Raw genomic sequence first — 23,065 nt, 5'->3', positions numbered from 1 at the left:
GATCCATGTCTAAGTGTTAATTTTGTCGAAATTAAATTATAATTATTTAAAACCCAATTTTACCATTTTACCATTTTAATTAAATATTAAAATAAAATAAAAAGAAATTGTTTTTGGAACCAGATGGGCCTGGGCCATAAACAGGGCCGAATGAAGGACAACAGAAATACCCAACATGCCCCTCGTTCATAAAAGCCCTAAATCAATCCAATATGAATTATTATATAAAATAAAATAATAATTTGTGTATTTAACAATTTAAGCATAATTAAATAAATAATAAAATAATATGGACGGTAATTAAAAGTCGGCGAATATTCGAATATTATAATTATTAATCTATTTTAGCTTAGGTTTCCCTTTTGCAGGTCTAGCGGCAGCGGCTGCTGCATGTTTCAACCCCTTTTTCACAAATTTTCTTCTTTTAAAAAACCATTTTTTAAATAATAATAATAATAAATATTAATTGAAGCTGAGATCCAAACATTTTTATGAAAGTGTTAGGTCAAACAGTGAGCTTGAACTATAACAAATGGTACCAAAATTAGACATAGGGCAGTGTGTCAACGATAACACTAGCCCCAAAAGAAAGTGGATTACGAGATCTCACACGGTTGTAGATGAGATCGAAACATTTAGCCTAACAATAATATAATCTCACACGGTTGCAAACTTTACGTAAATAATATCTAAGCTCATTTCATAATTGTTCCTTAGGTTAGTTTTTATCCCATAATTTGCAACTTCTAGATCCCATGATACTTATAACTTGGGGTATCATGTGAAATTAAATAAAATATATATTTCATGTCGGTACTTCACAAGGCAACCCACTTCAAATTTTGAATATTCATCACATTATCAAACATTTAATATTATTTTATATTCCAAAGTCAACTGGTTGATGTCCATAATTTATTATTTTATTATTTTATAAGCCAAAATGAAATATAATCAAATTTCATATATTTTATTTTGTGACATTTAATATATAAATTTATAAGTATGGGAGATAAAGATTGGTTGAATAGATCTAATAATCAATTATAAAATATTTATCACATACATATTACGTGGTGTATAAAAAAATTAAAATTTAAAAATATATATTTATTTTATAAATAAAATAATAAGAAAATCATTTAAAATTGAAGCTCTAATTACATTAAAATTTTATTTTTCTCTAATTTACCCACTTATTTTAATTTTAAATTGGATATTTTGTCATACACAAAAGACACGTATTAGATGAAGTTGTCAGTTAAGGGAACTAAATGGACGGTTTTATGAGATTAGGTAATTAAAATGGCTTTAATTAAGAGTTAAGACAAATTATGGCGATGACCCAAAACGCAGCGTTTTTTAGTCATTGGCTTCAGTTGATTCCTTGTCCCCATCACTCCACTTTAGTAAATCCCAATTATGACCTCACGTCTACCCAAAAATTAATTGATTTTTTTATTTAAAAAAAAAAAAAAAAAAAATCCCACACATTACCTCTTTCTCTTTCTCTATTGTCCGTTTCTCACAGACCTATAAAAAACAACCACGTACGTCCCCGAAAAATGCGTGCCCCTATAATCCTCCTTAAAGAAAAAAAAAGAAAAAGAAAAAGAAAATTGACTTTCCGAAAATGTCCAAACCCAATAATAATAATAACCAAAACCCACTCCCTAGCTATGCCTTCTCTTCATCCTCTTCCCCATCGAATCTCTCCCATTTCCTCTCCTCCCTCTCTGCCCTGTTTCCGCCATGTTCGCTGAATCTGTTTCTTCCACTCTCTCCATATGGACCTCCATCAACAGTTGGTTCACGCCCACTGTTCTCTTCGTCGTTCTCAACCTCGTGATCGGCACCATTGTTATTGCTTCCAACTTAGGTGGCCCTCAGAAAAATCACCGCCATCCTTCCGATCCTGACCAGTTTCAGTACCTCCACAGATCGCCTTCTATGCTTCAGAGGCTCAAATCGTTTAATCCTTATTCGTATAGATCCGAAGAGCCGGCCACTCTGTTCGAGAAACTGCCTGGAAATGAAACTCATTATGCTACTTTTGAACATCCGCAACTCGTTAGGTCTCCTTCTGTTCTTCAGCGGTTTAAATTTAGTTTTGCAGGTTATAAATCGGAAGAGTCTTTCCAATCTCCACCGCCGGCAACTGTGGTCGAGAAATCGCCTGTAAACGAGACTCATTATGCTAGTTTTGAACATCCGCAACTCGTTAGGTCTCCTTCTGTGTTTCAACGGTTTAAGTTTAGCTTCTCAGGCTACAAATCCGAGGAGTCTTTCGACTCTCCACTGCCGGCAACTGTGGATGAGAAACCGCCTGCAAACGAGATTCATTATGCTAAGTTCGAACATCCGCAACTCGTTAGGTCTCCTTCTATGCTTCAGCGGCTCAAGTTTAACTTCTATGGCTTTAGATCGGAGGAGTCCTCTCAATATACGCATCCGTCTGTTACTGCGGTTCAGAAAATCGAGAAGGTCCAGATCGGGCGGGAAGAGGCGGCGTCGAAACGAGCGGAGGATGAAGAAATGGACGAAGATCAAGAACCGACGATGGACGAGGTTTACAGTAAACTCCATGGCGATCACTTCACCAGAACAAAATCCGACACAAAGCCGACTGCCGGTGAGATTCCAACAAAACTGCCGAGGAAAATGAAGAAATCAGCGAGTTCGAAATCTGCATTCTCGCATTTCGAAGCGGATGAAATCGTGGAGAGTCGCCGTCCAGCCACAGTGAATGAAGGAAGAGCGAAAATGACGGAGATAGACGAGGGAGTAGACGCAAGGGCGGACGACTTCATCAACAGATTCAAGCAACAGTTGAAATTACAGAGGCTGGAATCCATTCTCAAGTACAAAGATATGATCAGCAGAGGGAACAACGCGAAATAGAGAAGGTAAACAAAAAGTAATTTCAAACTCTCTTGGGGCGGGGTTTTTTAATTTTTGATATTCTCAAGGATTAGTTTGAAATTTCATATAAATTGGACTCCACCATCTAAACCCTAAAAGAAGAACAAAAAAACAGACCTACTGTTTTAAATATCCCTCTCTGTAACTTTAATTTCCTGTATTCTTTTCTTTAATGCCCCTCAAGTTTGGCCTTCACCTATTTCCCGTCACCAATGTTGATAAATTCGTTTCCAGTTAAGTCCCTCCATAACACCCATCCCATAAGCTGTCATTTATTGCTCCATCCCGATAATCTGACAGACAGGTCATTGTATGAGGAGTGGGGGTAGGGGTAGTTTAGTAAATAGACGTGGGATCTCATGTTGCACGTGGGGGAAAACGCCACTAGCGCCGTTTTGATTTAAGAAGTAATTAATTAATTCGGAAATTGATGGATTTAGGGGGAAAAAAAGATGCTAAATTGTGATGGAAGTAACGTGTTTCAGAAAATTTAAATGGGAACAGGCTGGGCCGATTGGAGAAGCATTAAAGTTTAACGGGCCAAGGTTTGGGCCCATTTAAACAACTGGGTCAGGCCCAAATACAAATTAATAGGCCCATGAAGATCCAATTAGTTATCTTCCTCCCGGCTCGAGGCTTAGTTCTCATGTGTCTTGCATTGATTTTTTGAATTTATGTTTCGTTTCTAATTTCTAATTTTATTTCACTTAAGACGTTCTTTTATTATTTATCTTGGTTCAAACAATTAGAGAAAAAATATAGAATAACTTTTAAAAGAAATATAAGGAATATTTATGCTTTGATTTTTGTTCAAGAAAGTTATGACTACTATGGACATAGAAAATAAAGTAATAAGGGAATTTCAAATAATTTCAAAATAAAATTATTTGCTTTTTTATATCATAAGCTAAGTATCAAAAGAATTTTTGGTATAATCAAAGCTTATAATAATTTATTTATTTATTTATTGAAAAGTGTCGGTGGTTCAAGTGAAAAAAAAAAAAATTACATTGTTACTTTTACTGGATTTGGATTGGCGGAAAGGAAATCTCACCTTTTTAATTACCATAATTTATTACGCTAATTTGTTGCCTTTTTGTTTAAGCAAATCCAACCTACTGATTACGATTAGTATGCTAATTACTGGGCCCCACTTTTTTTTTTTTAACATCTATTTATTTATAATTACTCTCGTCCAATCAACTGCTTCCAAGTGTAATTGTAATTGTAGTTGTAACCGCGTGTGATCCCACCTCCCATTTCTGTAACATTGTCCATTCACGTGTCTTCACTATCCACGTCACCTATTTCCTTTTTTTTTTTTTTTTTGAGTTCTCATTTTTAATTAAATTTCCATTCTTTTACTTTTTGTCTTCTTATTTATATTTCTGGACTTTAAATTTTTTAAAAATATTTTATAATTATGCTCTAATTTTCATAAATTTTGGATAATAAGTTGGGTTTAGATGGGAGAAAAGGAATCGGCAACACGAAGGCTTAAAACGGAAGCTTGGAATTTAGGTTGAAAAAAAAAGAGAAGGAGAAATTAATTAATTAATGAATTATTTATTTATTTTTAGAAAGATGGGAACTAATCCAAGCAACTCACAGATTCCGAGTTGCAGAGAAGCATTCAACCAATTTCTTCTTCTTCTTCTTCTTCTTCTTCAATTACCATGTCTGCCGCCGCTCACCCTACCTCCAAACCCGCCGTCAACGGCGCCGCGCCAGCCTCATCTTCCAAACCACAATTCCGTCAACAACCATACCGCCACCGCCGCAATCACCACCGCAGCCGCCGTAATCTCTGCTGCTGTTTCTGCTTTTGGACCATCATCATTGTCCTAGGGCTAGCGCTTCTAGCCGCAATTACTGGCGCCGCCCTCTACGTCTTGTACCGTCCTCACCGTCCTCAATTCACAATCTCCTCCCTCCGAATTTCGAAGCTCAATCTCACAATTGCCGCGGATTCCTCCGCCTCATACCTCTCGTCTCTCTTCAATCTCACTCTCTCATCCTTTAACCCTAATTCCCACATCACATTCTCATACGACCCCTTCACTCTGTCCTGTTTATCCCATTCTGTTCTCCTCGGCAATGGTTCGATCCCAGAGTTCACCAGCGCCACCAATAACCAGACGGTATTCCGAGCCCTAATATCCGGCGCCAGAGATCTGGACGCGGATTCCGTTACGAGCCTCAGATCGGATCTGAAGAAGAAAGGAGGCGCCCCTCTGACGATCGAAATGGACACGAAAGTGAACGTGAAAATCGGCAAAGTGAAAAGCAAAAAAGTGGGAATCAGAGTAACATGTGATGGAATCAAAGGAACTCCGCCGAAGGGGAAATCGCCGACGGTGGCCTCTGTTCTTGACGCCGCCTGCAAAGTTGATCTCCGGATTAAAATCTGGATATTCACTCTCTGATCAGTCGGTAACAAATATTATATATATTATCCGTTTTTTCTATTTTTTGTATTTTTTTTTTAGAGATATTAAAAAAAAAGGATAAAAAATTTGAGGTTTGTGAGGAGTGATTGGTCAGTAAAAAGTTAGCCTTTTCTTTTTCTTCTACTTTTTACCTTTTGGTGAATACAATGGATGAAATTGATTGAAATTTTCCTATACTAAAATTAATTCACATTTAAAATATTAAAATTTTCCTAATACATTTATTTCTTCCAATTTTTATCTACTTATTAAGTGAATATATAAATAACCTCTCGTGTCACATTTACGACATATAATAGCTTCCCGCTACTTTGAGTTTAAACTTCCGAGATCTTCCTTTTAATTTTTTTAATTACATAAATAATAAAATTTTAAAAAAATTGTTATTTTGTAATTTAGTAACTAATGTTAATTAATATATTAGTTAATTTGTGGTGGAAGACTAAAATTGTATTATACTTTTATTTTTTATTTTTTATTTTTGTTTAAAATTTTAAATGTATACATATATTATTATTTTATATTTATAAATAATGTTCGTTTAAAAAAAAAAATAGATATGGAGCTCGAAGATATACGGAGTATCATATGTTATGTATGCATGGTGTGGACTCGACCATAGAAATATTAAATTTAGAATAAACTTTTTTAAAGAATTAAAAGATAAAATATGAGATTTAAAAAAAAAAAAAAAAAACACAAATTATATATTTAAACATTTTAATAATATAATATTTTATTGAAAAATAAAATTATAACATTTAATAAGGGTATAGGTCGAATATGCGAACGGCAGGATAAGCCGAATATGCTCTTAGCCACGATTTAGATTCTAGCTCCTCCAAGACAGCGAGCCAAAAGTTTGTGTTGCTTCTCAGTACCAAATCCTCCCCACTCCAAATTATTCACAGTTCTCAACATTTGGATCAGCTTCACCGCCGTAAGTGACCGTTTCTGAAGATTTCTTCCGACTGATTGAATTGCGGTTTTCCCAAACCCTTCCCTCGAATGTTTTTTATTTATTTTTTTTTTTTCTGAAAATGATCGTTCTGGAAAATTCGAGGATGAATCTTCATTTGTGATATGGGGTTTTGAGTATTTTTGTTTTTGTTGTTGTGGGTCATGCTTGTTTTCCATCATACTTAAGCTATGCAGCTTAGGTGTTTGTCTAAATGCCCCCAATAGAGATTTTTGCTGAACGCGTCAGTCCATGACTCTGAAGTTTTTGGTTCTTTGGTTCACGAAGAAATCCCTTTTGTTATTCTATTTGGTGTTGTGTTGAAGTGTTGTTTTATCACTCTGATTCTTACGGAATACCCCACGAATGCGAGTCCGAATGCAAAGAGAAAGAACAAGTTGGGCTTGTTTTTTTTTTGCTTCTGCGGCTGTGGGGATACCGAATATCCCGAGATTTCATTCTCACATATTTTTTCTATGAGGGTTTATTGAAGAAACAAGAATCCTAACTGAAGTACCATTGTAGCAGCCATTTGTTATTTGACTAATTGAGTATTGTCTCTGCAGGTTCAAGAGAATTAGTATTGCGTGAACGTTGATATGGCACATGTTCTTTCAACTTCATGCTGTTTGAAGATCTCCTCCTCCAGCAAGAAATCTTACTTTAAACCATCAAATGAGAGTTTAACCTTCTTTTCTGCATCATTGAATTCAAAAACATGTAAATCACTAATGCCAAGGCTTGTCTGGCATGAAAAGAGACTGCCAAGAAAGTGTGTTGTCCGAGCTACCACACTCCCAACGAGCCAGGAAGCCCCCACCACTCAATCCACCTCTGGATCTCTTGATGGGTCAAGTCGATCGTCCAAGGCAAAGCGGGCGATGATCATTGGCGGAGATGGTTACTGTGGTTGGGCTACTGCTCTTCACCTCTCCAAGAAAGGATATGAGGTTGCCATTGTCGACAACCTTGTTCGCCGTCTCTTTGACCAACAGCTCGGTCTGGACTCATTGACTCCTATTTCCTCCATCCATAATCGCATTCGCTGCTGGAAATCTTTAACTGGGCAGACTATTGAACTCTTCATTGGTGATATTTGTGACTTTGAGTTCTTAGCAGAAACCTTTAAATCATTTGAACCTGATGCTGTTGTCCATTTTGGTGAGCAACGTTCTGCTCCATATTCCATGATTGATCGATCAAGAGCTGTATTTACTCAACACAACAATGTGATTGGAACTCTCAATGTGCTTTTTGCTATTAAGGAGTTTAGAGAAGACTGTCATTTGGTGAAGCTGGGGACTATGGGTGAATATGGGACTCCCAATATTGACATTGAAGAAGGTTTCATTACTATAACCCACAATGGAAGAACAGATACTCTACCTTACCCCAAGCAAGCAAGTTCTTTCTATCATCTTAGTAAGGTTCATGATTCACACAATATAGCTTTTACTTGCAAGGCTTGGGGGATCAGAGCTACGGATTTAAACCAAGGGGTCGTTTATGGATTACGAACAGACGAGACTGCAATGCATGAAGAGCTATATAACAGATTTGATTATGATGGGGTGTTTGGGACTGCATTGAATCGTTTCTGTGTTCAGGCTGCTGTTGGCCATCCACTCACTGTATATGGCAAAGGCGGGCAGGTATGATCCACAGCGATGAAGAGTTTTCTTTGAAGCAATTGTCATTTAACCATGATACATGACTAGTGTCCCTTTAGAATTATTATTAACTCGAGCTCATTTTAGCTTCTGATATCATTTCTTGACTAATATCTGTTTTTCCTAATCATGTTTCCAGACCCGAGGATATCTTGACATAAGAGATACAGTGCAGTGCGTAGAACTCGCCATTGCAAATCCAGCGAACCCGGGAGAGTTTCGTGTCTTCAATCAATTTACAGAACAGTTTTCTGTCAATGAACTTGCTGCTCTTGTCACGAAAGCGGGACAGAAGCTCGGGTTAGATGTGCAGACCATATCTGTGCCAAATCCAAGGGTAGAGGCAGAGGAACATTACTACAATGCCAAGCACACCAAACTCGTAGAGTTGGGTCTAAAACCACACCTTCTGTCAGATTCTCTTATTGATTCATTGCTCAACTTTGCTATCAAGTATAAGGATCGTGTCGACACCAAACAAATAATGCCAAGTGTTTCATGGAGAAAAATTGGAGTCAAGCCAAGAACTATCACTGCCTAGCGACGTACTTAATTTATATAGCAGCCGTATCTCGCAGCTTCTGCTAACGGAGTTGTTGTCCCACTCATCTTTTTGTAGGCAGGAGGATATACATCTTAATGAAAGCTCTCCATCAGTATTATCTAAATTTCCTTCCTTATTTTCAGGACGAATACTAAGCTATATGGGTGAGTAGAGCAATATGAGTCGATATTTCTTTATATTTGATCGAATCTATTGACATTTATGACTACACCCAATTGTGTTCTGTTTTTCACTAACATACGGATTTCATAAAAATACTGATGAGAATGTTAATATCAAAAAGTAAATTTTGAGATCCCACGTTGATTGAAGAGGGGAACGAGTGTCAAGGGGTGGATTGAGAGATCCCACATCGATTGGAGATGAGAACAACGTAGTACTACTTGATAATTTCTACCAAAGCAAGTTCACTAAAGTGTGAACCGTCCAACCGTCCAATTCATTTGACAGACTAGATCAAACTAAGTATCCAATTCTCCGGCGGCACACGTTCCACGGGAAACCCACATCAAATACATTGTTTGATTAGCACAATGAAGACGAAGCTCGCAACAGGAAACCCACATCAAATACATTGTTTGATTAGCACAATGAAGACGAAGCTCGCAACGGGTATGTCAAAGATCAGTCTCCTTGGCAACCTGGAACACAGCTCAAAAGTCCTTGATAGATGATGATCATATGAGAGGGAAAATTCTAGTGAAGAAATCTGTACCCTTTAGAGCAGCTCATTAGCTTATTTTCCCTGTCTTGCGTAAACCCAGTATAGAAATCAAGAAAGTTCATTGTTAAATAATGTGATTTGCAAATGGAAAGATAGTTTAAAATATTATCTTATTCGAAACTAGGATCATTTGAAATGAACATCATTAAAAATGTGACGAAATGTATCTGAATAAGAAAAGATTTTATTAAAAGAAAAGAACTAAAGGTTGAGAAGAATCGAGAATCCAGAAATAAATCAAAGGCAGATGCATGCACCAACGAAGCAACTGAGATGGGAGCCTTATAAGTACTTTTCAACGTATGTATGTGAGAAAATTATTTTTTAAGTATCGAAACAATGGAAGAGAAGCATAAAGAAAAGACAATGAACTCCTCTAACCGCTAACACTGACTGCATTCACCTCTTCTACAGCTAGCAATCGACAATTAGATGCATAGTGATACATAATCTTAGTGGCAGCTACAATCACCCAAAAAAGAGACAACAAGGCAGCAGGGAAGTTACTATATTCACAATGAATAGGAAAAAAGAGCGCAACTGAAAGGGATCATACTGTTAAGATCCAACAGGAGCAATGCCTTTAGCCTTGGCTGCAGCAGTTGCCGCTGCGGCGGCGGCTGCAGCTGCCGCAGATGCAGCAGGGTTTGGTGCTGAGGGTGGCACAGGGTTGGACTGCGAGCTACTCTGAGTGGAAACTAATTGTTGATGTTGTTGTTGATGCTGCTGCTGAGAGTTTACTTGTGCAAGAAGAGCCATGATCTGAGTACCAGAGAGTGTTTCATGTTCAAGCAAAGCATTTGCAAGGGCATGGAGCTCCTTGTTATGGGTGGTAAGAATTGTTTTTGCATTGGCATAGGCCGCTCCTAAGAAGTTCTTCACTTCCTTTTCAATAAGAAGCCTTGTTTCTGTGCTCATGCTTTTCCCATTGTCGTCATAATTGTGAGCGACAAGCCCAACTTCTTTGCTCATTCCATACTTGGTAACCATAGCTCTAGCAAGAGAAGTTGCTTGTTGCAAATCAGATGAGGCACCAGAAGTAACTTCATTTTCTCCAAAAATGAGCTCTTCTGCAACTCGCCCTCCCATGCAAACATCGAGGCGGGCAAGCATCTGTTTCCGGGAGACACTAGTCTCATCCTTATCAGGCAATTGTGCAACCATGCCAAGAGCCATTCCTCTTGGAACAATTGTGGCCTTATGAACTGGAAGCGCTCCATCTGTGTGAATTGCCACAAGGGCATGCCCACCCTCATGGAATGCAGTCAATTTTCGCGACTCATCAGAAATGACAGCAGACTTGCGCTCACTTCCCATCATAATCTTGTCCTTTGCAAATTCCAGATCATCCATGCTCACTGCTTTAGCACCATCCATTGCAGCCTTTAAAGCAGCTATGTTGACTAAATTTGCAAGATCAGCACCAGAAAAACCAGGAGTTCCTCTAGCAATGATCATCATATCGACATCATCTGCCTTCAATATCTGTAGAAGTAATGTCATAATCATAATTACTGTGCATAAAAAGCAAACCTGGAACTAAAATACTGGCTGGTCCTAGCTGGCTAAAATGTTGCTAAGATTTAAATGAACAAAAAATTATGACAAAATCCGTTTCCAACCGCAAAACCTACCCAAGGACGGAAGTTCAATCTCAGAACTATATTTGATGTTAAGAGGTTCAGATTACAACCTTACTTGAGCAGTACCTGTTCTATAAAGTTGTACAAGTGTGTCCTTGAGGACAAGGTTCATGCCTAGCTAAAAAATACAGAAAATTGGAATAGCATAAATTAAACTATTGACGCATAATAAGACAAGATTGAGATCATAGTCAAAATATCATCACATAATATCTAAGACATGAATAAAAATCAATGCACGTCCTCATATTGGAAAAGGGTAGAGGCATAAGCCATAACGCAGCATGAAGCATGACTATTGTACCTTACCATCACTACGGCATGCAATACGACTATATTACTATTTCAGTATAGCTCAGCACTGGCAGACATGGTTGAGACGCAGGTTCTACAACCAAAGCAATAGTTAGGAATGAAGAAAATTCTACCTTGGACATATGTGACTCCAGGATCTGCCTTCGTCCTTCAACATCTGGATTAGGTACAACAATATGCCGATCAAATCGACCCGGTCTAACTAATGCCTTGTCCAAAGACTCTGGAAAGTTGGTTGCTGCAATGACAATTATTCCTTCATTTTGCTTGAAACCATCAAGTTCAACAAGTAACTGGTTAAGAGTCATTTTCATGTACTGTTGGTCCTTGGGGTTACGGCTTCCACCAATGGCATCAATCTCGTCAATGAAAATAATACATGGTGACCTCTTCTTTGCAGCTGAAAATAAATCCCTCACTCTTCTAGCCCCAACACCAACAAACATCTCTTCAAACTCACTGCCACTGCAGGAGAAGAATGGTACCCCAGCTTCTCCAGCAATTGCTCTTGCTAACATTGTCTTGCCAGTGCCAGGTGGGCCAACAAGTAGAACACCTTTTGGGAGTTTGCCGCCCAAACGAGTGAACCGCTATAGGGTAATCAATTAAAATAAGATTAAAAAAATTAATTGCTGAAGGAGGTGAGAACCGGAGGGCATTGCCTAGCATTTAGAGAATCACGAGAACTAGCTAGAAATGATGGAAATTGATATAAATTAAATGACGAATAGAATAAAACATCAAACTCAGCTTGTGATAATGCAGTCACAAGAAAAGAGGCATGCCTATAAAATTATAATCTGAAGACGTAAATTTACCTTGGGATCTCGAAGGTAGTGAACAATTTCTTCAAGCTCTGCCTTAGCCTCATCCACACCCTTGACATCATTGAATTTTGTATTAGATTCCATGCTAGGTTGCACTTCTTCATTCAAACCCAGACCTATATAGTTAAGATGATCAAAGAAGATATTATTTCCCTGATTCCAATACATATTTCTATAATACATCCGTTCAAGAACAGAGAAACCAACCTTTGCTAATTCCTCTATCCTCAATGAGTGCTCCTACACCAGAAATCAATAGAAAGGCCAGTGCAATAGTGCGAATTGTACGCCAGAGCTGCTCCTTAAATTGCCCCCCTTCAGACGCCACCATATGGATGGGAGCACTTGAGGTTCCAAGAATACCGTCTTTTGACTGTTTACCAACATTACTGAAAGCCGCTATGCTACCAATGCTTCCCTCTCCCCTAGATGCATTTAAGCCTACAAAAATAAGCCAAATACATGTTAGTTAAAGACTCATACGTCACTCGAAAGTTCACATCTTTTTGAGACGGACGGGAGGGGGGGGGGACGTGCATAAGCAATTTCATTCAGCACTCGCACAACGATGAAGCTTCTTGATACCACCCTAAAATGTAAAATTTATGAACCATTGGAAAAGCGAACGTAAGATAAACACAGATATAAAATAAATAAGAGAGAAGATAAATGGAAACAATAAAACTAAAACAAACAAATGTGATAAAACCACCTCTCTGCAATGTCTTAAGTAGTTCACTTTCATCCAGCCTGTCAACTTTCACCAATGCTTTAACATATTCAGAAAGGGCAGTAGCATTGTGGTGCAACGATGGCTGAGTTTCAAATAATCTTATGACAGATTCAGGATCGTTTCGACGGAAGAGTTCTTTAAGATGAGCAACTTCACTGGCCTCATCTGCATCCCGCACTCTTCGAGCTAGGTTCCCGACATAGCTGGACTGATATCTCTTCTGAGACGTCAATAATTCATATACTGCAGAGCAAGAAGGAGGATAAGAAAATAGACATACAGATGATTTAAACCATGCAAGATTGACTTCACACGCATGAAGATTGACATCTGGACAACATAAACATTTTGACATCTCAAATAACACATGAAGATTGATGACCAAAAGCAGAGACAAACTGACCTCCACCACCAACTCCGCCCTTATTGACGGGATAATATGCATTAACCAACGCATTCTTTAACTGTCCGAATTCCAAATTATTCCTCGAAACCTGCAGCATAAAAACACATCCTAAGTCGCATATCACCAAGCTAGAAGCATAAACACTCGTTTTACCACAACGCCAACCTATTGGGTAACCCTAGAAGCTACCAGCGAGGAAATTAAAATAAGCTGCCGCCCTAGTACCAGACATGGATCGAGTAAGGTAAAAACACAAATCTCATAACAAAACACAATAAGTTATGACATCTCCATACACGCAAACAATATCGCAACATCGTTGAAAACAAAAACATTCTCAGAAAAAAAAAAACTAGGGTTCCCAGAATGAGAAGATTAAGCTAAAATGAACCCATATCGGCGGTGACCCACATGATTGCAATAAAAAAGACGAAGGATCTGATAGAGTAATAGGCGAAACATTGAACGCAACCCACCCGGGTGATAAGATGCCTCCAAGCCATTCCTTATCGGACGACGAAAAAGCACAGATCTCCGCGATTCTCAACACTGGGACGCGCCGCGCAAGGCCGGAGAAGAAAGGTTCGTTTCGGGGTTGAAGAAATTAGGGGCGGAAAGAAAGGGAATGGAGATTGAGATAAATGAAGGTGACGAAGAGGTTAGGGGGGAGAATCTACTCCAGTCAGATGGGTTCTGCGATTGTCGCAACGCTTCCTGACCATTACAGGGCAATATCAAATATTTTAAATTCCCGTTTTGCCCCTCTGCCTTGACTCGTTTATTTCTACGAATCCGATTATCCAGACCTAACCCTTCCAACCTCCAAGATTTTTTCCCATCCCCATCAATTTGCTTTGCCGACCTCCTCCTTCCCCCAGCCCAATAGTCGGCCCGTTCTGTAATTGGGCCTTTGGGCCGCATTTGGGCTTTTGTTTCTTTTATTGGGCCTATTCTTTTCTTGCAACAAAAAAGCCCATTTACTAAAACGATTTGTCGCCCCGGTGGTTTCGCCCTAAACGATGTACAGCCAGACGACTTATCGTCCGGTAGTATTTCGGTGGGGGTTTAAGTACCAGTTAAATTTAATAACTTTCTAACCTTAAAATTTTATTCCTCTTAATAAAATATATATTAAATTTTGTATTAGAGTAAATATATATATATATACACACAAAAATCTTTTTTTTGTATATATATAAAATTGAATTTTTTTAATATTTTATTTACGTCTCACTCAAATATTTTAGATGTCATTTTAATCCTGGTATAAAAATAGGTAATTTATTTTGAAATATGTAAAAATTTTAAAACCTTTAAAGGTAATTTATTTGAAATATGTAAAAAATTTAAAACCTTTAAAATGCATAATCATAATTTTAAAAAATAAACTCAAATTTTTTAATGGTATTGTAAAAATATTTATTTTATAATATTGTCTAGTTTAAGCATGCTTTACTTTAGTCTTCCCTAAAAGACTTCGTACTCATGGAAATAGTATTCTTTAATTATAAATCCATTATCTTCCACTAAATTAACCGATGTGGGATTCGCTTCTAATAATCGTGACATAAATTTCAACCGACAAAAAATCAAAATAAATAAATAATAAATACAAAAATGTCCTTCTGGCTTGAGGATGATCATAATTAATGATCTTTTTATTATTAACAAAAACTAATCCTTAGAGAAATTCATACAAAAGCGAAGATTATCTCTTTTGATACACTTTTCTTCAAAACAGTAACAAAAATCCATCTTTTTAAGAAAAAAAGATGACCTAATTAACTTAATTAATTAATTAATCACGCCAAAACATAGTCTGGGTTTGATGATTCAGATGCAATCCAAACATGGAAGAAGAAGAACCCAAATTCAGATGGTCGTTTACTATCTCATTCTCGAACATATGATGATCGGGCTGTCGAGCCAACGCTCTCAACCCCAATAAATCTCTCGTTATCTCCTCCGCGCCACCGCCGCTGCATTTGTCGCCATCTTTATTAGCTCGATTATTCATCAATATCCCATTTAGAGCTTCTTCAAAGGATGGTTCTTCAAAAGCCATGATGTTTGGAGAGTTCATTTCCCATGCAGAACCAAACACTGGATTAAGACTTGAACCAGGACCGGCTAACCCGAATCCGATCGAAGTAGGGTTAGGGTTAGGGTTAGGGTTAGGGTTAAAGGGATTGAGGATGTTGGAAGTTGAAGGATAAAAAGGGTCTTGGTTTTCAGTTTTGAGTGGGAATTGGCGCAGTGTTGAGAAAATTGGTTGAATTGGGTTGCTATTGTTCATCGCTGATGTTGCTGAATTGGTACTTTCCTGAGCCAACGCATCACAAAAGGCTCTATGGGTTATGAAACTGTCCCTCCTAACAAAAAAAACAACAATCCAAACATAAAAACAACAAATCTTTGTCTCTCGTGTTTTTGTCTATGTTCTTGACATAGAACGAACGCACACAGTATAGTTCAGTAGATAAGATATTAATAACGTTTTCTCGTGTTACCTGGAGAAAAGGGTTCCACAATCACATCTATACTCTCGAGTGCCACAAATCTTGGAGTGAGCTTTCCAGTCAGATTGAACAGCATATCTCTTCGAACATTTCTCACACTTCCATTTCTTCTCACCGTGCTTCCGACAAAAATGCTTCTTGATTCCGGTAAGATCACCGAGAGCCCTCGACGGGTGATGGTGCACGCAACTCGGCTCGGGACACACGTAAACCTTCTTCCTAACTTCCTTATTGCTTCTTTGTTTTAGCTTCCATGGAAGATTATGCCCTCTTCTATGAAGTTGAAGATTTTGATCTCTTTGAAACCCTTTGTTGCAAATCTCACATATGAATCTATTCGTCGTCAAAAGCGCTTTTGGTGACAAAGCGATCACTTCAGCATCTGGGTCTGACTCAAAATCGAATAAAAAGTTCAAACATAAGATCTCTTGCTACGAACACGAATCATTCATTCATATTCTTAACAAAAACAAAACCTGGATTCCCGGGAAGATTCCGCTTCTTCTTCGACGGTGGCAGTGGCAGCAGCGGCGGATGTTCGTCCACCGTTAAATTCCCTTTCTTCATCATCCTCTTTCACTTCATTAAATTAAACTGAAACCCTAATTCAGAACAAAAAAAAATGAAAAATATATTAATAAATTGAAGAACAGAAAATAAGTGAAATTCCGCAGGTGGGATTATATGAACACACAAAAAGAAAGAACCTTGTAGAGTACCACTGGCTCTTGAATGTTGTCAACAAACTTTCCTGCTGCCTTCTGCTAAAAGCCTAAAAATCAAGAACCTTTCAGTACAAAAACAATAAAGAAAAAAGACCCATTTCCTTTTTCAAAATAAATACTTAAAAATCATTTTAAAAATAAAAATTAGAGTAGAGAGAGAAAGAGAGGAGAGAGAGAGAGAGACATTGGTATGCAACAAAGATGGGTGTCATTTTCGTTGTTATGTTCATTTGGTTGAAAATTTAAAGAAAATAATAGAAAAACATGTTCCTCTAATAATTGAATTGCAATAACTTTATAAAGTTTTGATTTTTACGAGAACCCTGTTCGATGAACACGACTCTCCGAGCATAGGCTCTCATAGCTTTGTTTTGGACTTTTCTAGAAGGTCTCGTTACAAACCCATGATCATTTTCTAAATTAATCGAGGTGGGACTTTTATCGAACAAACCCCAAAATGATGTTAAATTTGTAATATATGTTTGATATTAGGGTTAAGCTAATGAAATGATGAAGCTTTTCATTTGTTGTAAAAAGAACATAAAAAGACAAAAGAAAATTTGAAGTCGTTCACGGGCAAAGTAAAGTAATTTGTAAGGAAAAAGTAAAGTCGTCTCTTTGTGGCGATGTCTGTGCTGTTTCACTGGCATGCATGATTGGTTCAGTCATTCTATTTCACCAAAACATGCTCATATTCTCAACCTCTTACAAATTACGAGCGTCTACGACGGTGTGATATTGTCCACGAACCTCTACAGTGGTATAATATTGTCCACTTTAAGCATAAATCTTCCCATCGAATAAAGTACACAGACATGACTCTAGTACCATGTTAGAAATCACGAATCTCCACAATGGTTTGATATTGTCTACTTTGAGTATAAGCTCTCCCATCGATTAAAGTAACACGAGCATGATCTGATATCATGTTAGAAAACACGAACCTCCATAATGATATGATATTGTCTACTTTGAGTAAAGCTCTCCCATCGAATAAAGTAACACGAGCATGACTCTGATATCATGTGAGAAAACACGAACCTCCACAATGATATGATATTGTCTACTTTAAGTATAAGCTCTCCCATCGAATGTAGTATATGGGCATGGCTCTGATATCATGTTAGAAAACACAAACCTCCACAATGGTATGATATTGTCTACTTTGAGTATAAGCTCTCCCATCGAATAAAGTACACGAGCATGACCCTGATATCATATCAGAAAACACAAACATCCACGATGGTATGATATTGTTCACTTTGAGTATAAGCTCTTCTATCGAACAAAGTACACGAGCATGACTCTGATATCATGTTATAAATCAAGAATCTCCACAGTGCTATGATATTGTCCACTTTGAGCATGAGCTCTCGTGACTTTACTTTTGTTTTTCTCGAAAGACCTCGTACTAATGGAGATGTATTCCTTACTTACAAACTCATGATTAATCCTATGATTATCCGACGTGGAACTCATATCCCAACAATCCTGAACAAACCCGGGTTCTACAAGCTAAGGTTATACCCCCATCAAACACACACTCTCTCTCTTTCACGTTCATTTTTGGTTTAGAAAATCAAGAAGACAGAAAACAAGGAGAGGTCATTTTCAAGTGTTTTTTGGAATGAAAAAAAGGGTGAAAGAGAGAGAGAATGGAAAGGGATGGATAAGAGTGAGGTTAGCTGGCTGGCCGGCTACGGCTGAGGTCGGTCCCCGGTGCGGCGGTACCGCCCAACCCATAACCAGTAGTCTCTGCACTCTTCAGCCTGTGATAAAGATTGGTGTTTTGTTCTTTTTTACACTCCTAATAATTTCATCTAATTCAAAAACAACCCAACCCCTTCAAACCCAAAAACATAATAATTGAACAACAACACGACACAATAACCCGTTCGGTGCGTTATGGGTGAAATTTGACCAAAGATACGAGCCACAATCAGGAGAGGTAATCAACGCTCGCCTCACTCTCAAATCATAGTCAAACCATTTTTAAAGTTTAGAATTCTGTTAGACACAAAATTGTAAATAGTTCACAAGCCGTGAGTTTAGACCATTTAACATGCCATTTACAAAAACCAAAACACTGTTCCAATTTCTCATGTGTACGTCAACAGTCAGCTAGACCTCCAATAATTTCTCGCTACTCGATGACTAGTACCGTTGAAAGGGACGTTTTTTTTTTTTTTTTGATAGGAATAAAAAATGAAAAAAAAAAAAAAAAAAAAAAAAACATTGAAAGGAGACTACCACATGGGATTAGAGAAGGAGATGGTGAGTGTATACCCCACATGTTGTTTTGAGTTTGAGATTGAAAAAATGTTCCATCCATCTCTAGCTTTTATTGTATTTATAACATTTTGTACCTATTTTACCCTATATTTCCTTTTTTTCGCTTCAATATTTATGTGTTACCATCACCTAAGAGATTTAACCTTTCTATTTTTTTTTTTTTTATATATTTATTGCAATATGTTTTTTTTTTTTTTCAATAAATATTTTTATTTTTCCTTTTTGGATGAAGACAATTAAAAGTCGAAATTTTTTGAATCTTTTAAGGATGTTTTATTTAGCGGACGTGGTTTAGGTATAACTATAAGATTGTTAAACGAAGCTTTCCTTTGAATTTGATTCACTTATTTTATAGGCAACAAGAATCATACTTTTTAATGTTCAGTTTTTTCGGTATACATTTTTATAATTTTGTGCTCGAAATAAAAGATTTATATATACTCGGGTTAATAACACGTGCAAAACTTGCAACTTCACATTTTTTTTTTTTACCTTTGTTATTTTGTTGTGTAATTTTGCTCGGTTTCAAGTCGTGAGGTCCTTTTTATGAGAGATTTTATTACCTTCAAAAAAAAGAAAATGGACCCACGACCTACGCGACATTTGTCCATATATAAGTCAGCACGTGACTTTCTTTAATTCCATTAACGTAATTTTAAAGTTAATCCTTACTATAAATTCAAAAAATGCGAATAATATTTTATATAGAGAAGGTTTTTTCCTAAAGTCAACTATAAATTAGTGACAGAGTTTTAAAATTTATTGAAAATATAAAATAGGAATTAAATTTAAAAAATTAAGTATAAAAAATAAAATGATATTTAAGTTAAAAAATCATGATTTTTGTAAATTTAGATTTTTTTTTTTTTTTTTTTTTTTTTTTTTTTTTAATTTCAAAGAAAGTATAAAATCGGGAGTTATTTTCTATAATTTATTGTAAAATTGATCAAAGCGGGTCGAGTTTTTCCACATCGGTCACCAATGGCCATGATCATGACCGTCGACGTTGTTGTGACCTTAAAGTTCATAAAAAAACTGCAAGTTGAAGATCAACGATCAGGTGAAGGAGACGAAGTCAACGAGAAGTCGCATTAATTCCGGCGATCCTCCGCCGGCGATTTCAGCAGCTCTCACTTGGCTCCGCCATTAAAATCAGAGAATGAAGGAACCCTTAACTCGGGCCGTTATCTTTTGCATCTGGTTGGCTTTTAATGGAGTCGATGCAGCCTCAAATCAGCCCTACAGAACAGGTTTTCACTTCCAGCCTCCTAAAAATTGGATGAACGGTAAAAATCTCGCAAAACTTTGTCGTTCATTTCGCGATTTTGTCTTTTTTCTCTATTTGGAATTGACAATCTACCCTATTGAGTATTGATTAAATTGCTTGATGTCTTTTGCTGGGCTGTTTTTTGGCTGATTACGACCATAAAGATCCCAATGGTACAGTTTCCCCCAAATTTTGTTAATAATTTCCCTCTTTTAGCTGTTGTAGCGATGTAATGAGTTCATAATTGCAGGACCAATGTATTACAAGGGAGTTTATCATCTGTTCTATCAGTATAATCCTTATAGTGCAATTTGGGGAAACATTACATGGGCCCATTCAATTTCATATGATCTTGTAGATTGGATTCATTTAGAACATGCTATTTCTCCAACTGAACCCTATGAAGCCAATGGTTGTTGGTCTGGTTCTGCAACAATTCTTCTTGATGGAAAACCTTCCATCTTATACACTGGAGCCAACTCTAAGAATCAGCAATTTCAAAATCTAGCTGTGCCCAAGAATCCATCAGATCCTTTACTGAAGGAATGGATTAAATCACCTCATAATCCTCTGATTTCCCCTGTTGATGACATTGATCCTTTGAACTTTAGGGACCCTACTACTGCTTGGCTTGGCCCAGACAGGTTATGGAGGATCATTGTTGGAGGGGAGATTGGTGGTCAAGGATTGGCGATTTTGTATCGTAGTGAAGATTTTGTCAATTGGACTCGGCGTAAGACTCCGCTTCATACGTCGAACAAAACTGGGATGTGGGAGTGCCCAGATTTTTATCCAGTGAGTATCAATGGCAGTAATGGACTTGACACCTCTGTTCTAGATGGGTTAATCAAACATGTGCTCAAGGCCAGCTTTAATAATAATGATCACTATGTACTGGGGAGATACACTCCTGAAACAGATACCTTTTCGGTTGAGACTAACTTCTTGAGCAATGGCTCGGATATGCGATACGATTATGGGAAATTCTATGCTTCGAAATCGTTTTATGATAGTGATAAAAAGAGAAGAATGCTGTGGGGATGGATATTGGAATCAGACAGTGAAGCTGATGATATTAGCAAAGGATGGTCTGGCCTTCAGGTATTTGAATCAACTGAGCTTCATAGTTCTAAACTTCTGATATGAGTGCCCTGTTTATATTAACAGCTTATTCTATATTGCTTTTCAATTACATTTCATAGTCAATTCCTAGAAGTATATTACTTGATGAATCTGGAAAACAATTATTACTATGGCCAATTAAAGAAATTGAGAAACTACGTACAAAGCAAGTGAGTTTTGATGATATGGACCTCAAAAGTGGTTCAGTATTTGAAGTCCCGGGCATTATGGCTGCACAGGTAACTACTCTGGCACTCATTATTTCAGAGTTACAAACGAACTCTCAAAGAAAAGTCGAAAACATTTTCACGTTTGTTTCCTATATGCAAAGGCCGATATCGAGGTTTCGTTCCGCTTATCGGGTCTTAAAAAAGCAGAAGAGATGAATACGAGTTGGGTTGATCCACAATTGCTCTGTAAGGAAAAGAAAGCATCAATGAATGGCACGATTGGACCATTCGGGTTGCTGGTTTTAGCTTCTAAGGATTTGGAAGAACAAACTGCAGTCTACTTCCGAGTATTCCGAAAGCAATACGAGAAATATGTCGTGCTCATGTGCAGCGATCAAAGCAGGTTTGTTGGTTCCAGTTTTTTTTTTTCTTTTTTTCTATACTGCTTGATCTGTTATGACTGAAGCAGCAAGCTCACAATTTCAACAGATCTTCTTTGAAGGAAGGGCTTGAGAAAACAACTTATGGAGCATTAGTTGACATAGATCCTGTTCATGAAACGATATCTTTAAGAAGCCTGGTACGTCGCTTAAAAGAAACAAAAACACTTATGTTCAGTTGGTTATGCTCTTCACTTTCCTTTGTTTTTTGCATTCCAAGATCTTTGTAGCTGCATACTATTGCAAAAGTTTGTATAAATGATCTAATCTATGAATTATATCACCATCTTTGTTATCCTTTTAATCTATATTTGAAAGAAAAACAAAATAGGAATGAACATACCCTTTAGATTAATACTACTGCATGTATCTTCATGGGTTCGCTTATTCTTGTTCAACGAATTAACTTTGGATCAAAAAACAACTAAGCTTGCCCGAACCCGTTCTCTAACAAAAATATAAGTCTTTGTGGTCGGTGGTGTTGGATTCTGGAGACTGCTGCTGCTTATTTATAGCTCATTCAATAGTATATTAAAAAGTAAAACTATATATAGTAGATAGTTATATACTGTAGATCGTAAAACTATATATAGTAAACTGAACCATATATATATCATAAGTGTTTTGAAAATGTACTTTTTGCATTATTTGTATTAACTCATACCGTACCTTAAGTCATCTATATGAACTTTTAGCCAATATTTCTTCTTGCATTTTCTCTCTCTTGTTCTTTGTGTTAATCTAAATAGTGTGTGCGTTGTGTGTGATCCTAATAGGTGGCTCAAATCTCCACCCTCTTTATTGTAATAAAAACACCGAGTTTAGAACTTCTTAATATAGTTACCCATTCACTTATTACCATTAGTTAACGTATTTAAGCCTGCACACGTGAGGAAGTGCTAAGAATGTCACCTCGTTGAACTTTCCGATATAAAAACCACAACATTCGGGTGTTTTGTTTTGCAGATAGACCATTCAATAGTGGAAAGTTTTGGTGGAAACGGGAAAGCCTGCATCACTGCAAGAGTGTATCCAGAGCTGGCCATCAACCAAGACGCCCATCTTTATGCATTCAACAACGGAACAATGGATGTAAGAATCTCAAAGCTAAGTGGTTGGAGCATGAAGAGAGCACAGATCGTTCCCATCCAAAAGAGAAGAAAACCCTCCATCACTTGATATCAAAACTCCAAACTCTAGGTATCATTTGAACCTTCAATGCAAACTCTGATTTATTTACTTGTTTACAGAAAGTTAGAATGATTAAAAGACTTGATAGAAGTGCAATAGCGAACCAAGGAATTGGTATATTTGTTA

The 23,065-nt window shown here is 37.2% G+C and overlaps 6 protein-coding genes across 9 annotated transcripts; 4 read left to right on the top strand and 2 right to left on the bottom strand.

The window, feature by feature from the left end:
* The first annotated feature begins 1,545 nt into the window (after positions 1-1,545).
* Positions 1,546-2,901, top strand: LOC111788207 (pathogen-associated molecular patterns-induced protein A70). The gene has a single exon (XM_023668476.2). The coding sequence runs from the start codon at positions 1,753-1,755 to the stop codon at positions 2,899-2,901; it is 1,149 nt and encodes a 382-aa protein (XP_023524244.2). The 5' UTR covers positions 1,546-1,752.
* Positions 2,902-4,598: 1,697 nt separating this feature from the next.
* LOC111787612 (NDR1/HIN1-like protein 13) lies at positions 4,599-6,290 on the top strand. The gene is made up of 2 exons (XM_087121146.1): positions 4,599-5,355; positions 6,149-6,290. The coding sequence occupies exon 1, from the start codon at positions 4,599-4,601 to the stop codon at positions 5,346-5,348; it is 750 nt and encodes a 249-aa protein (XP_086977272.1). The 3' UTR covers positions 5,349-5,355; positions 6,149-6,290.
* On the top strand, positions 6,172-8,773 carry SQD1 (sulfoquinovosyldiacylglycerol 1). The gene is made up of 3 exons (XM_023668420.2): positions 6,172-6,312; positions 6,897-7,982; positions 8,140-8,773. The coding sequence occupies exons 2-3, from the start codon at positions 6,930-6,932 to the stop codon at positions 8,539-8,541; spliced, it is 1,455 nt and encodes a 484-aa protein (XP_023524188.2). The 5' UTR covers positions 6,172-6,312; positions 6,897-6,929; the 3' UTR covers positions 8,542-8,773.
* Positions 8,774-9,522: 749 nt separating this feature from the next.
* FTSH4 (FTSH protease 4) lies at positions 9,523-13,978 on the bottom strand. 2 transcript variants are annotated; one of them, XM_087121145.1, is made up of 7 exons: positions 13,690-13,978; positions 13,211-13,301; positions 12,784-13,050; positions 12,282-12,515; positions 12,066-12,190; positions 11,361-11,837; positions 9,523-10,774 (listed from the first exon to the last, which is right to left on the bottom strand). In XM_087121145.1, exons 1-7 carry the CDS (start codon positions 13,714-13,716, stop codon positions 9,848-9,850), a joined length of 2,148 nt encoding a protein of 715 aa, XP_086977271.1. In that variant the 5' UTR covers positions 13,717-13,978; the 3' UTR covers positions 9,523-9,847. The 2 variants fall into 2 exon arrangements, with proteins under 2 accessions (XP_086977271.1, XP_023524091.1); XM_023668323.2 differs by having other exon boundaries at positions 12,787-13,050; positions 13,690-13,976.
* An 858-nt stretch (positions 13,979-14,836) lies between these two features.
* On the bottom strand, positions 14,837-16,660 carry LOC111788217 (zinc finger protein GAI-ASSOCIATED FACTOR 1). Of its 3 annotated transcripts, XM_023668494.2 has the most exons (5): positions 16,642-16,660; positions 16,440-16,504; positions 16,209-16,334; positions 15,724-16,120; positions 14,837-15,585 (listed from the first exon to the last, which is right to left on the bottom strand). In XM_023668494.2, the coding sequence occupies exons 3-5, from the start codon at positions 16,300-16,302 to the stop codon at positions 15,012-15,014; spliced, it is 1,065 nt and encodes a 354-aa protein (XP_023524262.2). In that variant the 5' UTR covers positions 16,303-16,334; positions 16,440-16,504; positions 16,642-16,660; the 3' UTR covers positions 14,837-15,011. The 3 variants fall into 3 exon arrangements, with proteins under 3 accessions (XP_023524262.2, XP_023524263.2, XP_023524264.2); XM_023668495.2 differs by lacking the exon at positions 16,642-16,660 and having other exon boundaries at positions 16,452-16,589; XM_023668496.2 differs by lacking the exon at positions 16,642-16,660 and having other exon boundaries at positions 16,209-16,326; positions 16,440-16,588.
* Positions 16,661-19,681: 3,021 nt separating this feature from the next.
* On the top strand, positions 19,682-23,065 carry LOC111788144 (beta-fructofuranosidase, insoluble isoenzyme CWINV1). The gene is made up of 7 exons (XM_023668370.2): positions 19,682-20,035; positions 20,181-20,189; positions 20,267-21,117; positions 21,219-21,377; positions 21,470-21,711; positions 21,798-21,888; positions 22,715-23,065. Exons 1-7 carry the CDS (start codon positions 19,909-19,911, stop codon positions 22,925-22,927), a joined length of 1,692 nt encoding a protein of 563 aa, XP_023524138.2. The 5' UTR covers positions 19,682-19,908; the 3' UTR covers positions 22,928-23,065.

This window comes from Cucurbita pepo, chromosome 2, assembly GCF_057944985.1.
Source record: "Cucurbita pepo subsp. pepo isolate OVF chromosome 2, ASM5794498v1, whole genome shotgun sequence".
Lineage (NCBI taxonomy): Eukaryota > Viridiplantae > Streptophyta > Magnoliopsida > Cucurbitales > Cucurbitaceae > Cucurbita > Cucurbita pepo.
The sequence above is the reverse complement of the archived record's forward strand: the minus strand, read 5'-3'. Positions and strand labels throughout refer to the sequence as shown.